The sequence below is a fragment of the Narcine bancroftii genome, chromosome 3, assembly GCF_036971445.1.
Source record: "Narcine bancroftii isolate sNarBan1 chromosome 3, sNarBan1.hap1, whole genome shotgun sequence".
NCBI classification, from domain to species: Eukaryota; Metazoa; Chordata; class Chondrichthyes; order Torpediniformes; family Narcinidae; genus Narcine; species Narcine bancroftii.
Genome location: NC_091471.1, coordinates 171,204,567 through 171,220,306, shown reverse-complemented (window position 1 = coordinate 171,220,306; position 15,740 = coordinate 171,204,567). Strand labels below are relative to the sequence as shown.

The 15,740-nt window shown below is 39.5% G+C and overlaps 1 protein-coding gene across 16 annotated transcripts in view; it reads left to right on the top strand.

The window, feature by feature from the left end:
- psd3l (pleckstrin and Sec7 domain containing 3, like) overlaps nucleotides 1-15,740 on the top strand; it is a 538,648-nt gene that overhangs the window by 340,562 nt on the left and 182,346 nt on the right. The window contains exon 1 of one of the 16 annotated variants that reach the window (XM_069925833.1): nucleotides 2,537-2,622. The exons of 14 other annotated variants lie outside the window; for them this stretch is intronic. Coding sequence is in view for 1 of the 2 variants with exons in the window: in XM_069925829.1 (XP_069781930.1) it covers nucleotides 12,951-13,204 (254 nt within the window). In the remaining variant the exon portion in view is untranslated. Of the gene's footprint in view, nucleotides 1-2,536; nucleotides 2,623-12,935; nucleotides 13,205-15,740 lie in introns of those variants that run through there. One more of the 16 variants, XM_069925829.1, reaches the window with a different exon arrangement.

Here is a 15,740-nt window from a genome sequence, read left to right as displayed (position 1 = left end):
GTACATCTTGGCGCCTCACAGTTTGGCGGGCAGCAACCTCCTTTGAAGAAGACCGCAGAGCCCACCTCACTGACAAAAGACAAAGGAGGAAAAACCCTACACCCAACCCCAACCAACCAATTTTCCCCTGCAACCGCTGCAACCGTGTCTGCCTGTCCAGCATCGGACTTGTCAGCCACAAACGAGCCTGCAGCTGACGTGGACATTTACCCCCTCCATAAATCTTCGTCCGCGAAGCCAAGCTAAAAAGAAGATAGTCACATGGGTACAAGAACAATAGAGGGGTTATGAGTTTAGTTTGTTGAGCGGATTTATATTAAATTGGCGCCACATTGTGGGCCGAAGGGCCTGTACTGTAATGTTCTATTTTCTTATGTTCTCTGAATTCTTGATGGTGCGGTGTACTCTCGGTGGGCCAGACAACCTGCTTTGAGCTATACAGATGATCATTGATGTTGTCCTACTATGAAAAGCAACTATTCAGGCCTGGCTCGATGGATTTTCAAGGGCCATAGCGATGCTCTGATCTGGAACATTACTGAGACCAATCTTAAAGGGGAGTTTGAGTACAGGGTGAGCCAAGTAAGTTTGTGTAACTGGAGTAAGATTAATGGTGGAGAACAAAATAACAAGAGATTTTTTTGCCAAAACAAATGGGACACACCCCAGAAATATCAAGCTGATTTTTTTTTCAAACACTAGGAGCAAGCAGATCATCCAAAGTTCAACATGAATCCAACAGTCATGGGGCCACTCTTGAATCCTGTCGCACTGCACTGCTCTGTTTATTTGTCTGATTTACAATCCAGTTTCAAACACTTACCACTGAGTAGGAGCAGGGGAGGAGATTGAAAGAAAGGGGCAGTGGAACTAATATTATATGTACAAAACAATTGTCTGAAATGCTTCTTTGGAGAGGGACTTTGTCTGGATGTGTCCTTCCAAACTGATTTTACAACTGTAGGTTAAGCTTTGACTGTATCCATTGGTTTTCTTGCTATTTCCATCTTCTGCAACTTTTGGAGATGAATGTGAAACAAAAGTCACACATTTATGTTCTTCCCTTTGAGACACCCCTCTGTTACTTCACAAGACTGTATGTAGTGAGGTGCTGTAGACTTTCTCCGATGCGTCTGTTTAACATTTTTCATGCACGATGACTGCACTCTACACTTCTAGCAGACAATGTCTATAATCAATGAAGGAACAGGAATGAGTCAAGTGTTTGGCCATTACTCAACAAACTGGAAAGCATACCACTTGCCTATGATTTTCTTGGGTGGAGAGGAGTCAGTTGCCTCATTTCTAGGGAAACTATTGACAGCAGGATGAGCCTGGTCTATTATTGGACAGAAGAGGTGGAGAAGTTTGTGCAGGCAGTCAAAAGGAAAAAAAAAACAAACCCAGTTTATTTCTGCTTTAAAAGTGGATCCAGTGCAGTTTGGTGAAATGTAGAAGTGCTGTTTCTAATTCAAGATTTATTATGGGAAACTGTGCCAGAAATTCTGTGTGAAGTTGCGAAACGTAGCCCACAAGTCAGGCCCAAGTATTTGTTCCACTGGCATTGCTCTACATTGTTGTTACAGCTGGTCTAACTGCCAAAATAACTTGGCATGGATGGCCAACTTTTGCCTTGCCTAGGTGAGCACTCCTATCCTCATAATATGCTCCTGCCAACATCCCACACCCATCTTCCATCCCTTGTTCTGCTACCCCTGCCCCATGTTTGCTCTCCCTCCACCCCACCCCAAGTCTCATTTGTAAGGTCTGGTATGTTGTAGCCATGTTATCTTGATCATCGAAGGATTGAATGACTGACAAACAAATATCTTCATTATCATTGAAATAAAAGCCTGGAATATTTTGCAAGTAATTAAACAAAATTTTAGACCGAGGCATACAAGTGTTAATGTTATGTATGTTTTAAGAACATCATAAAGAAAGAGAGAAAAATATTCATGAATGGGCAGTCCAAATAGCTGAAGCAAAATGTTTTTTTTAAAACCTCAGTCAGCCCCTATTTTGAAATTGATATAAATTGAGGAACATTCACTTCATCTTTAAAGCCTTGGTTTGAATCAATTTGAACTACCTTCCTCTCCCAACCTTTAAGTTCAACAAGGGAAGTGATGCTTCTTTTAATGAGTATTCCCTTTCAGAATAGGGAAATGGACAGCTTGTGTGGGGGCAGTCTAAGATGTGGATTTGTTGGTGTTCACATATTGGAACCGAGTAAATCGTTGGGGTGACTCCTTACTCAACCTGATGCACGTGTGAACTTTATGTTGTGGCTGAACTTTGAGGATTTTTTTTAATGTGTAGTGGGGACTTCCAATCCTGCCATGACTACTTGAATTCCTTTCAAAACAAAATCTGAAAAGTAGGTAATACAAAAGTAACCAGGAAATAAAGTTTAATGTAAAACCACATGGAAGGAAGCTACTAACCTAATATGGTCTGCTTTCTGTACAAACCAGTTCTGCACCACTTTGAACTGCCCTCTGAAGTGGACTAGGAAGCCACTCAGTCTGATTGAACTGAATGGAGTCTGACACCATATTGTGTGACTAAATAGAAATAGAAGTTCAGCAATTGTGCTGTTAGTACAGAATCCTCTACCAGGTAAGCTAATGTTGGTGTAAATAAAACCCCTGCTGTATAGTTTTTAGTAGTATTTAGAACACTAACTTTTTAACTGACCACTTCAGAAAATCCTCCCCACATGCTCCGTGCCTGTGACCATAAAACTAAGAAATTTGCACCCTATCTAATATCTCACTACTTCTTATGTCGCATGCAAGATTTGAGTGAATGGAAAGAATCTGTAGTGTTGCATAGAGGTCATTCCTGTTACACTGAGATTGTCACATCTGGTTTCCAATACCCATCCAGTATCCTATTGGAAATTCACTGAAAACTAATCTGGAGAGGATCCTGAACTAGGATCAGGGTATGGGACATGTTGCCTCTCCTGACACCAGGAAATCCAAGAAAGTATCAAGAGATTCAGGAAATTAGTTTCTTGCTCCTGTGGATGGAATGTAATGATCAGTGGTTCTGCCCAATTGACACCCTTTCCATGGCATTACTTCTGATGTGGATCAATTACTCTGGATTTTGCATCTCACTGGAGGCTTATTCAGGCAACTCTGGCAGCAGGCATGAGATGTTACAGTTGACAAACCAGAAAATCCCAAAAAAAAGGTCTTTAGATACTGGAAATCTGAAACAAAAACAAAATGCTGGAAACACTCAGCAGGTCTGCCAGCATCCATCCAAGATGCTTCACAGATGGGGTCACTGATGAGAGTGAAGAAGGCTTTTGGAAATGTGATATCCTGGGGCAATTTTTTTTTGAAAAAACTTTACATATATATATATTTATAAAATAGAACCTGAGAGCCAAAGTCATCCATCTGCCCCCTAAGACAGTGACTTGTTTTTTTTTGTGCTAGTACCAGTAACTTGGGAATTTCCAAATTACATTTTCACTTGGTGTCGATGGTCAAAGCATTTGCAGAACAATCTATTTTTGTGCTACTCTCACAGAGACGAGCATTTAAAACAGATGGATTTCCTTCCTTTTCTGTTAAATATTAGTACAAAATACTTTAATTTGCCCTGCTTCTCTGGTGATGAAGGGATTCATAAACACAAATGTAAAAGCTTCTCTGCATCTGCAGGATTGGATATATTTGTGGAAACTCATTTATTTTTAATAAAGAATTTTCTCTGATGCATTGAAATGTTTATAGGAGCAGTGATCTTCTATATTTTTATTATTCCTGCAAAGTTAGGTTTATCAGAGAAAGTGAATATTTTTTGAATTTAGCACCTCATTTGATTTTGTATCACTAAAAATGACCAAAATTAAGAGTATTTTAGTTTACCAATTATAAAAACGATGTATCCTAATTTGAAATGTTATCTTTAAAAGTCATAACTGAAACTTTATGATTGCTTTTTCATTCTAGGAATGTGACCAGTTTTGTGGATAAGAATGGTTATTAAACCATTATTTTTAAAAAAATTGGAAACTCGATTTCTACTTTGTGCAATTTATGCCACAATTTTTAAAACTAACAATCAAATATACAGCATAAAATTAAAGAACAGTCAATGTGAGGATTTTAAGCAGTTTTCCAGTATATATTACGTGTCTGATTTTATAACTTTAAGAAGAACCGATTTTTGGTATAAAATAGAACAGGAATGCTGTACAAACGTGCTGTGATTGCGCTTACCATCCCACATGTACACCTGCAGTTCATTGGGAAACAGGTTGTAGCATCTTCTTATTCAGAAGGTTGAGTGTTCAAAACCTTTTCAAAATGGGATGAAATTATCAAATGATTCTACACTGTAGCACTGAGGGAGTTTTGCACAGTTTGGAGGTGCTATCCCTCAGAGCAGACAAATTGAATATAAAAGTTTAATTGACATTTTATATTGTAGGAATAGATTTGATAGATATACTTTATAGAAGTTTATGAAAATTCTGAGGACGTGCTCACAGAATTGATGTTTCCAGAACTAGAAGGCATAGGTTTAAGATAAATGAGAGATTCAAGAGGGCAACCTTTTCTCATGGGGGATAGTCTATATGTGGATTGATCTGCCAGAAAAAAAGTCTAAAAGCAGGCACCGTTATAATCTTAAAAAAACATTTGGACAGATGTATGAATTAGAATGCTTTAGAAGAATATTGTCCAAGTGCAGGCAACATGATGACTAGCTATGAATGTCAAATTGGAAACATGAACAAGTTGGGCAGAAGGGTGTCACATTTGTGGCCCGAAATGTGAAGTTAATAAAACATCAAACACAAGCTTTATCAGGTAAACTTCTCAGTGTCTTTATTTTCCAGTTTCCTTTGTTCTCCTGCTTGTGCTCTTATCTCTCTCTCATACCACGTGACTTCTGGTACATCTCATACATATTCATTATCATGACATCCCTCCTTTAATCAGAAATAAACTTTACCTTCACTCACCAATATCTCTCAGAAACCTACAAACATCGTAACTAATGGTAATACTATAACTCAACTACATAAAATTTACTTCCTACAGCACTCATACTTTATGATATAAGATTAAAATACTGTCAAAAGTTCTTATTAAAACTATGGCACAAAGTCTTCGTATAGTTTGGGCGCTTTCCGGTTTCGTTTCGGCCTGCCTGCAATATTGTCGTCGCTTCTCGGTTGTTCACTCTCAGCGTCGGAAATACTGCTCGCCACGGCTTCGGGTGTTTCTGGCACTCTAGTCACTTCTTCAGGAGTGCTGGTAACTCCCTCTGGAACATCATCAGGTCTCTCAGTTTCAGCATCTCGTATTGGCCTTTCAACCTCTTCGCTCGATGTATCTCTGGACTGGTACCTTTTTACACCTGATACATTTCTCTTATACAGGACTCCAGTCGCAGACTTGACTGTCACCATACTGCCACTTCTGGATATGTCAGTATAGGGTTGATGGTAATAAGGTGTGTCTAGCTTACCACCAGTTTCATGCCTCACTTGAACATTATCTCCTGGCATGATGTCTGAGTACTTGGCTCCACGTTTCGAATCTGTGTACAGCTTTGCTGCACCTTTCTTTTCAGCATCGTGGTCCCTCATCTCCTGGTCGTCTCGGATTTCCTTTATTTCTGGCATTTTTGTGCGGATTTTTCTCCCAAAAAATGCTTCTGCAGGACTTTTTCCAGTGGTTGCATGAGGCGTTGCTCTATAGACAGCCACATAAGATAGCAATGCTTCTCGCCAATTTTGTCCTTCAGCGTGTGCAATCCTCAATCGTTTTTCAATTGACTGATTTTGTCTCTCTACTTCTCCGTTGGCTTGCAGCCATTTCGGAGTTACTTTATGATGGTGGATGCCTGTGGTCCTCATGTATTCCGCAAATGTCTCTGAAATGAATTGTGGACCATTGTCAGAGTATAATGTAACAGGTAATCCATATCTTGCGAATATCTCTGCTAACGCTTATATTGTTTTTTCAATGGTTGTGGACTTCAACACCACGTACTCATAGTATCTACTGTAGTAATCTATCACTACCATAATTGATTCACCCGTCGGTAAAGGTCCAAGAAAATCAACAGCTACGTCGATCCATGGTCCTGTCGGGAGTTGCGTACTCCGGATCGGTTCTGGCGGATTACTCCTACTTGTGATTTGACATCCGTGACAAGTTTTAACAAATCTCTCTGCATCTTTATCACAACCTGGCCACCATACCTTGGTCCTGAGGTTTTGCTTGGTACCAACAATACCTAGGTGTCCTTCATGCGCTAAGGATACGATCTTCTGTCTCAATCTTTGCGGTATCACCAATCTGCAACCTCTTAATACACACTGTCCGACGCAACAAAGTTCGTCTCTAATGGGAATGTAAGCCTTGTGAGTACACTTGTCCCATTGTCCACTCTGTATGCATTCTCTTACTTCCATGAGTTCTGGATCACGTTCGGATTCTCTCTCGACTTCCTTCGTAGTCACAGCTTTCGGTGTCGACTGAATAGCTACGAAGCGTACAAAGCTCTCTGTTTCTGTTCCCAATTCTGACTTGAATTGTGGACCACCAACCTTCACCAATCTGGACAGCGGATCAGCAATGTTTGCTTTCCCTGCAATGTAGATTACTTTATATTTGTAGGGTTGTATTCTGAGTACCCATCTCTCTATTCTGGCACATGGTTTGGATCTATGTGCATAGATCACCTCTAATGGCTTATGATCTGTGATGAGTTCAAATTCAATGCCGTATAAATATGCATGGAACCTCTCACAGGCCCATACAAGTCCGAGTGCTTCTTTCTCTGTCTGAGAGTATCTTCTTTCCACATCTGATAACGATCTGCTGGCATAGGCAATGATTCTCGGTCCTCCATCATGCATCTGGATCAACACGGCTCCTAAACCAACCGGGCTGGCATCCGCTATGACTTTGGTTGATGCCGCCGGATCGTAATATCCAAGAGTTTTTGCATCTGTCAGGCTTTGCTTCAGCGCTGTGAACGCTTTCTTCTGCTCAGATCCAAAATGAAATGGTACACCTTTCCTGGTTAGTTTCCTTAGTGGTTCTGCCACTGTAGCAAAATTAGGAATGAACTTTGCACAAAAATTGACCAATCCCAGGAAACTCCTCACCTCTGTTGCGTTCTGAGGTGCACGTGCCTTTGCAATAGCTTTCACCTTGGCCTCTGCAGGGTTTAGTCCTTCCCGTGTAAGTCTGTGACACATGAAGTCCATTTCTGACACACCGAACTGGCACTTGTTTCCATTCACGGTAAGGCCTGCTTCCTGTAACCTAGATAGTACACGCCTCAACCGTTTATCATGCTCTTCCTTCGTTGGTGCATGGACTATGATGTCGTCAGAAATGTTGACAACTCCAGGAATGCCTTGAATCACTCGATGGATTTCATACTGGTAGATCTCTGAAGCTGCATTAATTCCAAATGATAGTCTCTTGTAACGATACAATCCACAGTGAGTCACAAATGTTGTTACATCTCGGGAACCTGGATCCAGCTCTAATTGATGATAGCCCCATTTCAGATCAATTTTTGAGAATACCTTGCTGGTAGTTAGTTCTTGAAGTATTTCCTCCACTGTTGGTATAGGGTGTTGTTCTCTAATTATAGCTTCATTGGCCATTCTCATGTCAACACATAGTCTTATGTCACCCTTTGATTTGGGCACAATCACTATGGGACTGACCCATTGTGTCGAATGTTCCACCGATTCAATAATGTCTTGTTCGATCAATTCTTTAATTTTGGCTTCGACTTTCCCACGAAGTCCAAACGGAGTTCGGTGCATTGGTTGTGCCTTGGGTTTGACCGTTTCATCTACCGCTAGCTTCAACTGTCGACCTTTCAGCTTTCCTACTCCTTGGAAGACTGCGGGGAATTCTTGCTTCATATCCTCGTATGACTGAATTGAATTGACACAAGCTCCAATATGAAGTATTGCCAGGTCTTGCGCTGTGCTTCTACTCAGCAATGGTTCTCCCCTCTCTTCTATGACCATAAACTCTGCTTCGGTGTACTTATCTCCAGCTTCAATAGTTGCAGTAAAACATCCAATGGTCTGCAATGGCTTGGTTGCTGTGTATGGATATAGTTTCTTGGAACACTTCTTTGAGGTACAGATGATCTTTTTCCTTTTCAACTTCTCCCATAAATGTCGATCAATCACATTACTGTCACTGCCTGAGTCTACAATGACCTGCACTGTCACTCCACCAATGATCACTGGGACCTTCTCATGACGTACATCATTCAACGTAAATTGGTAACAACTCTGTCCCTCCTGGGTATCATCATCGTCACCGTCTATCTGGCGAATCGTATCTTTCTTTCCAGGATACTTTCCTTTCCCCCAGGCTTTGCCTTTGGAAGTTGTACTCTTCCTCTTCTGGTCTGCATTGGACTTGCTTTTGCACTTTGCAAAGTGGTCCTTACCTCCACACTTTCTGCAAACTTTGCCTTTGGCCGGGCAATATGGGTCTTTTCCAAAGTGACGTCGGTTTCCACATCGATAACACTCCACGTCCTGTGTTGACGTATATCTTGGCTGGTTATGGCGATGTGAGAGCCTCTTAATTTGCTGGCTTGAGTTGTCTTTCAGGGTCATGGTATGAAATTGCCCTTCAACAGCTTCTAATGCAGCAGCAATGGCTAAAGCATCGGTGAGTTCCAACTCACTCCCTCTTTCCAGTAGACGTCTTCTGAGTTTATCTGATCTACAGTGCTGTACGACTTGATCCAATAATTGGTTGTCCAAATCAGTTGGCATGTAATTGCATCCATCAGCTAGCTGGCATAGTCTCGTCACGTACTGAGCAATTGTCTGGCCATCTTCTTGTCTCGTTCTCCGAAACAAATGGTGTTGAAATGTAGCATTCGGTGTCACTACATAGTGTGCATTTAATGCATCTACCGCTTTCCGGTACTCATCCTTTCTTCCAGTATTCAAAAGTGTCTTAAATGTTTCCCGAACCGTGGGACCAGCAGTGAAAAGAAGTAACGCCCTGCTCTGCGCTTTTTGTTCAACTGTACCGGTATCTAGAAATAGGCCACGACTGTCGGCGTAGTATTCAAATTCTTCCAGCCATGTCTTCCACTTCACACTTACAGTGCTTGCATCACCAGTCGGGTCAAAATGAGCAATTCCACTATGTGTTAGAAAGTCACCGTCTGCCCCAGCCATGAGGAAATATTCCAGCCGCAAAAGTACTGAGTCAAAGAGAAAATTCTTATCACCTTGAAGTTCTGTTTAATCCTTTGTAATCTTCTTTAGTCTTTAATTTTCTTCAAGCTTCTTTCATCCTCGTCGCCAATGTCACATTTGTGGCCCGAAATGTGAAGTAAATAAAACATCAAACACAAGTTTTATCAGGTAAACTCAGTGTCTTTATTTTCCAGTTTCCTTTGTTCTCTTGCTTGTGCTCTTATCGCTCTCTCATACCACGTGACTTCCGGTACATCTCATACATATTCATTATCATGACAAAGGGCATTTTCTGTGGTTTCAAAAGTGTGCAGGGAAATCATACATGTTCTAGCCAATATTTAACTCTCCTGCAGCATCATTGAAAATGGTTCAATATGTATCAAAGCAATTTAACTTAAGCAGGTCAACACGGCAGGGATGCCCACTATCACCTTTATTGTTCGTGTTAGCTATAGAACCACTAGCAGAATTGATAAGAACAGAAAATAATATAAAAGGGATAAAAATAAAAGACAAGGAATATAAAATCAGTTTATTTGCGGATGATGTTATAGTATACTTAACAGAACCAGAACTATCAATAAAAGAATTATATAAGAAATTGAAGGAATATGGAGAAGTGTCGGGTTACAAGATTAACGTAAATAAAAGTGAAGCAATGCCTATGAATAATGCGGATTTCTCAAAATTTAAGAAGGAATCACCATTCAGATGGCAAATGCAAGCAATAAGATACCTAGGTATACAAATAAATAAAAATCTTGGCCAACTATATAAACTCAATTATTATCCACTATTGAAAAAATTACAGGACGATTTAGAGCATTGGAAAGATTTACCACTAACACTAATAGGAAGGATAAACTGTATTAAAATGAACATTTTTCCAAGGATATTATACCTATTTCAGGCATTGCCAATACACCTGACAGAGAAATTCTTCAAGGAGTTAAAGAAAATAATAAGGAAATTTTTATGGAAAGGGGGAAACCGAGGATAGCACTAGATAAATTAACAGAATGGTATAAACAAGGAGGCTTACAACTGCCAAACTTTAAAAATTATTATAGAGCCGCACAATTAAGATACCTATCAGGTTTTTATCAAAGAAGGGAAAAGCCAGATTGGACTAGATTAGAATTAGATAAAATAGGGGAAAAGATACCTGAACATATATTATATAAATGGGATGAAAAATTGGTACAACATAGAAGTTCTCCAGTATTACATCATCTACTCAATATTTGGAAGAAGGTTCATGTAGAAAGAAATAAAACAAATTATCAATTACCAAAACTAATATTGACGCAAAATAAGTTACTCCCTTTTACAATAGATAACCTTTCCTTTAGAGAATGGGAGAAAAAAGGGATCAAAAGAATAGAAAATTGTTTTTCAGGAAATAGATTAGTATCCTTTGAACAAATGAAAGACAAATACAATATAACTCAAGATACAGTGCTGGCATATTGCCAATTGAGATCCTACTTGAAGGACAAATTAGGAAGCAGTCTGAGTTTACCAGAGGGAAGTAACTTTGAATATTTGATTATAGATACAATGATAATCAAAAGATTTATAACAAATATGTATATTAAACTGCAAGAAAAGGAGATTGAGGAAACAAATGGTAAAACTAAACAAAAATGGGAACAAGATTTAAATGTAAAGATAAAAAAGGAAACATGGGAGAAGTTATGTTCTGGAACGATGAGAAATACAATAAATACGAGGTTACGTATGATACAATATAACTGGATACACATGCTATACATTACACCTCAAAAGTTAAATAAATGGGACCCAACAGTATCTGATAGATGTTTTCGATGTAAAAAAAGAAATGGGAACAACAATTCATGCAATCTGGACATGTGAGAAAGTAGAAAAATTTTGGGAAGATCTAAACCAAATATTAAATAAAATTACAGAAAACAATATACCAAAGAATCCAGAGATCTTCCTCCTAAGTAACATAAAAAACAAAGAATTTGGAATTGATTTGGAGGATGCACAAAAAAGATTTGTTAAGATAGCTCTAGCAGTAGCAAAAAAATGTATTATGTCAACCTGGAAATCGGAAGATAATTTGAAAATACAACAATGGTATATAGAAAAGAATAAATGTATTCCATTAGAAAAAATAACATATAGTTTAAGAAATAATATTGAAATATTTGAACAAATATGGGAGCCTTACATGAAACACAATAGTGAAAACCTACCAGGGACATTCACTACCTAAATTAACGAAAGGAGAAGGAAATGAAAAGAATTGACTCAGTGGAATTTCTTGTTTATTTTTATTGAATGACAACATTGTTTGACTGGTTTAATGTATCCTAGATTTTGTACTTTAAATGGACGGGAGGGGGGAGGTAGGGAGGGTGGGATGGGAGTAGGCCGGGGGTGAGAAAATGGCACTGTATATATTTGAAAAGGAAAAAGTATGTATCATGGTTAATGTGGTTTATGGTGTGAAAAATAAAAAATAAAAATAGTTCAATCTGGAGTTACATCTGGTTATATTCTGCATACAATGCAGCTTGGAACCAAATTGAAAACACTTGGTTGAACCCATTTTTTGGCACTTTCTTCTTTTCCTTAATTCACCAGAGAATATAATTAGTGAAGACATTTTGTCCATCTTTTACAGTACATTCTTGCAATGTTATTAACACTCTTCTACCATCACTCCACAATCTTAGAATTTTTATTAGCATCTTTCTCCAAGTCCTTTTAATATGCTCACCATTTTCTATGAGAAGGAAACATTCCTGCCATTAGTCAGTTTTTAGTTCATCTCTGAACCAGGTTGTGGTTGGGTTTCTTGATCAATTGTTTGTGCAGGGTAGTACATATTTGAAACTACCAAAATAATTCCATGTTCTAAAATCTCTCTATAACACAATGGTTCTGAACCTTTTTATTTCCACTCACATACCACTTTTAAATAATCCCTATGCCATAAATGCTATATGATTAGTAAGGGATTGCTTAAGTGGGATTGCTGTGAGTGGGAAGGGAAGGTTGAGAATCACTGCTCTAGACCCAATTGTTACTGGAATATTTTGCTTGAGAAAAATTGCCATTGGCCAGTTTCCTTTGGAGTTCTGAAACCATGCATAACGTGAGTTATTGTCTTGTTGATTGGCACAGTTACTGACAGTAGTGTTCAGATTTCTTTACCTTTCGTAAAGTTACCTTTGGTTATCTCTGTGTCATCTAAAGATGCTGAGCAGAATGCAAAATATGTGTTGGTAACTTGACTGATTGAAGGAAGAATTTTAAGTAGATAGGGCCTCTGACTGAAGTTGTGGGCATCAACAGAGGAAGAGAACAAGAGGGCTTAATGCGGGCAACTAGAGGAATGGGGGCTCCACGCTCTGTAGATTTTGTAAATGGGAAGGGAGGTGACTTGAAGGAATTGAAACAAAATAATGCAAGCTTGAGAAGTCAGTGTAGGTCAGCAAGAACAGGTGTGGTGGATGTACTGTTGGTCAGGACATATACAGTGGAGTTTTATTGAGCTGAAACATGTGGATCCTAGAAGATTGGAGCCCTTCCAGAGGAACATGGATGGTAGCTCTAGTCGGACTTGAGCAAAGGGAGAGGTGAGACCGTTTGAGCTTCTGTTGGAAGTGAATGGTCTTTGTGACGAGGAAAAATAGAACTGAGGTGTCATATTTTAGCTTGGCAACAGAGAATGCAGAATTTTATCAGTAATGAATGTCCTGTTGTGACATCACCAGCTACCAACAATGAAATACCTAGGGTCCAACCAAAGGAGAAACAAAATGGGTTCTCAGTTGGAGATGTATTTCTAGAATGTCACCTGCCATGTGTCTGCTTTAGACCCCTCTGCCTAGGATCGCCTTTCAACTGGAAAAGTATAGAGGTGGATACTGTGAGATTGTGGTTTATTTGGAAGAGGAACGTTGCTGAGATGAAGTCTTATGAGTGAGTAGGACTTGTTGCAGATCTGCTTGAAGCACACAGTTCCTGTTTATTTTTTTTCTGTATTCAGTCTCATCTGGTGAAATTGCTCAATTCCTTTGTTGCCTCTGTAGCCAAATATCTGCTTCAGGTGAATAAACCAAATTGATCTACTGCATTCTCAGTAGAACAGTATATGGGAAGGGATGTGGACTTCGTGAGCTAATTATCCATCTCCATAGATTAATTGCTAGATGAATTCAGAACATGTTCCATCTTCTTTACCTTTTAACCTTCCTAAAAGGAGCGATGATTAACCAGGTCAGTTGTTGTCTAACAATGGTCTGCAACAGACTGGAACTTATGAGAGTGCCTCCACAATGCTGGTAAGTCTTGGGACCCAGGGGTCCAATATTGTCTGGTCCCTCAAGTGTTCAAGATCCCAGCTTAGAAGTTGCATTGTAAAATACTGCATTTGCACGTGCTATCCTGGAGAATTTTACTAAAATTTAGTTGGATACTTCGTATCGCCAGCTCTATCCTGCTCTCCTTCCATAGGAAATGGAAGTGCACGTAGACACTATGATGTCAGTTGGAGTATAATGCATAATCTGCATGAGGCATGACTTTCTCTAACTGCACATCTGCAACTGATGAACCAATGGGATTTGGACACTGGAGCAGGTGTTACCCAATGGTTGAAGATCTGTTTGTGCATTAGTAAAGGCCTCAAGCCTACCTGGATTACCACTAAAGGAATGAAGATTCTTTCGTCATTCTGGAAGAAAGTTGTTTTCCCTTTATGCCTTAAATGAATTTCCTCCCTCCCCAAGTGAACTGCGATCTTTCTCCACTCCTTGCTTTTGGTTGTTGATCTTTGCTCCAGTCCACTACAACTGTTCTCCTTCCCAGTCCTATTGCCTCATTCTCCTGAATCTCCACTAACACCCCCACTCCCCTTCCCATTACCCACACACTGGTCTACTCCTTGTTCCATCATGGTAGGAGGTGAGGGCGAGGGGTGGTGGAAGTCCTGTGTGCATGTTTGCACATTGCGAGGCCACCTCATCATGAGTGTTGTTCGTGGTGTCTTGTATTGAATAAAGTGCAGGACTGATTTGGCAAATGCCCCACACCATCTCAAGCCCTAAAAGAATGTTAAAGAATTTTCAGGACCGTGAGGATCAGAGGATTCCGCCCTTTTTTTTTCTCTTTAAACTTGTAGCTGTTGACCTCTGAGACCATTAGCTTGAAACTGGTCTGTGCAGCTTTTGATGTCCATCACAGATTATTGACATATACATAAGTACAGTGCAAAAATACAATGAAATTCTTGTTTGCTGCAGCTACGAGCTATCAAAATGCTAACAAACAATAAGTATACATTCAAATTAACACAATGTACCACACAGGAAAAAAATATCAATATAAAAGGATAAATAATTATTCACATTTACAGAAGTGCTTAAAATGTGCTGTTCCAATAAGGAGGCAAGACTGTCTGCACTTTTGGAAATCACATTTTTCTTGCATTTGAATTATTGTGAATGTTTATTATCTTCCCATCCTGTGCATTGTCTGTTTAAATTCATTGTAGTTTACTTTTATAGTTTTTTAAGTACTGGTTTAAGCTGCAGCAAGTAAGAATTTCAGTGCATATTGCATAATGTATATGGTAATCTATTCACAATCGTCTTTGCTGGTCTTGGAGTAGTGTTATTGAACCTTCTTTAATTCATCCTGCCAATTTGTCGAGTATACTGGAGAGCAGAGAGTTGGCAGCTGGTGCCTCATAGGCCAAAAGCACTGGTTCAAACCTAACCTCCAGCATTTCCGGGTGGAGTTTGCCCATACTCTCTATTACCATGCGAGTTTTTCCTGGGTGTTCTTGTTTCTTTCATATTCCCAAAGATGCGCAGTTTAGTGGTTTAATTAACCATTCTAAACCCCTTCGTGTGTGGATGAAATGGTAGAATCTGGGAGGAGTTAGTGGGGAAAATTAGCAGAAAATTAATGGGTTCATTCTATCATCTGGCCCAGGCTTAATGGACAGGGTAGTCTCATATGAATGGAGTTATATGATGAAATGGTGTAATACATTGGAAATTGATGTTAGATTGGACCATATTTGAGGCGAAACTTCTTGGCACAATGCTATGTTAATATTTACTGCCGAAGTGCCAAATTCCATGGTAAATATACTGCACATCTAGACTAATCCTTAGAATCTTTCATTTCTGCTTGACTAAATTGTCTGTCTGCTTTTATACTTCAAGGAATTGCTCAGTATTCCTCAGCTGTTTAGGGTTAGAATTTATTCCACTAACTGAAGGCCTGGGTTGCAGGTTGATGTAGTTGGTGTAGGAGAAACCTAACATTCAGCAAGTACTCTTTATGCTGAGATGGAGATCTGCATTTGACATTTAAATTAACTGACTCTCTGTGGTGATATGACCATGTGAATATGTGACTGTCAATAGAGAGCTGGCCCATTCCCCCACTGGTGACTCGCTCCCTGGTAAGTCCTCTTGTGACCCTGGAATAAAGGCTGACTTCCTCC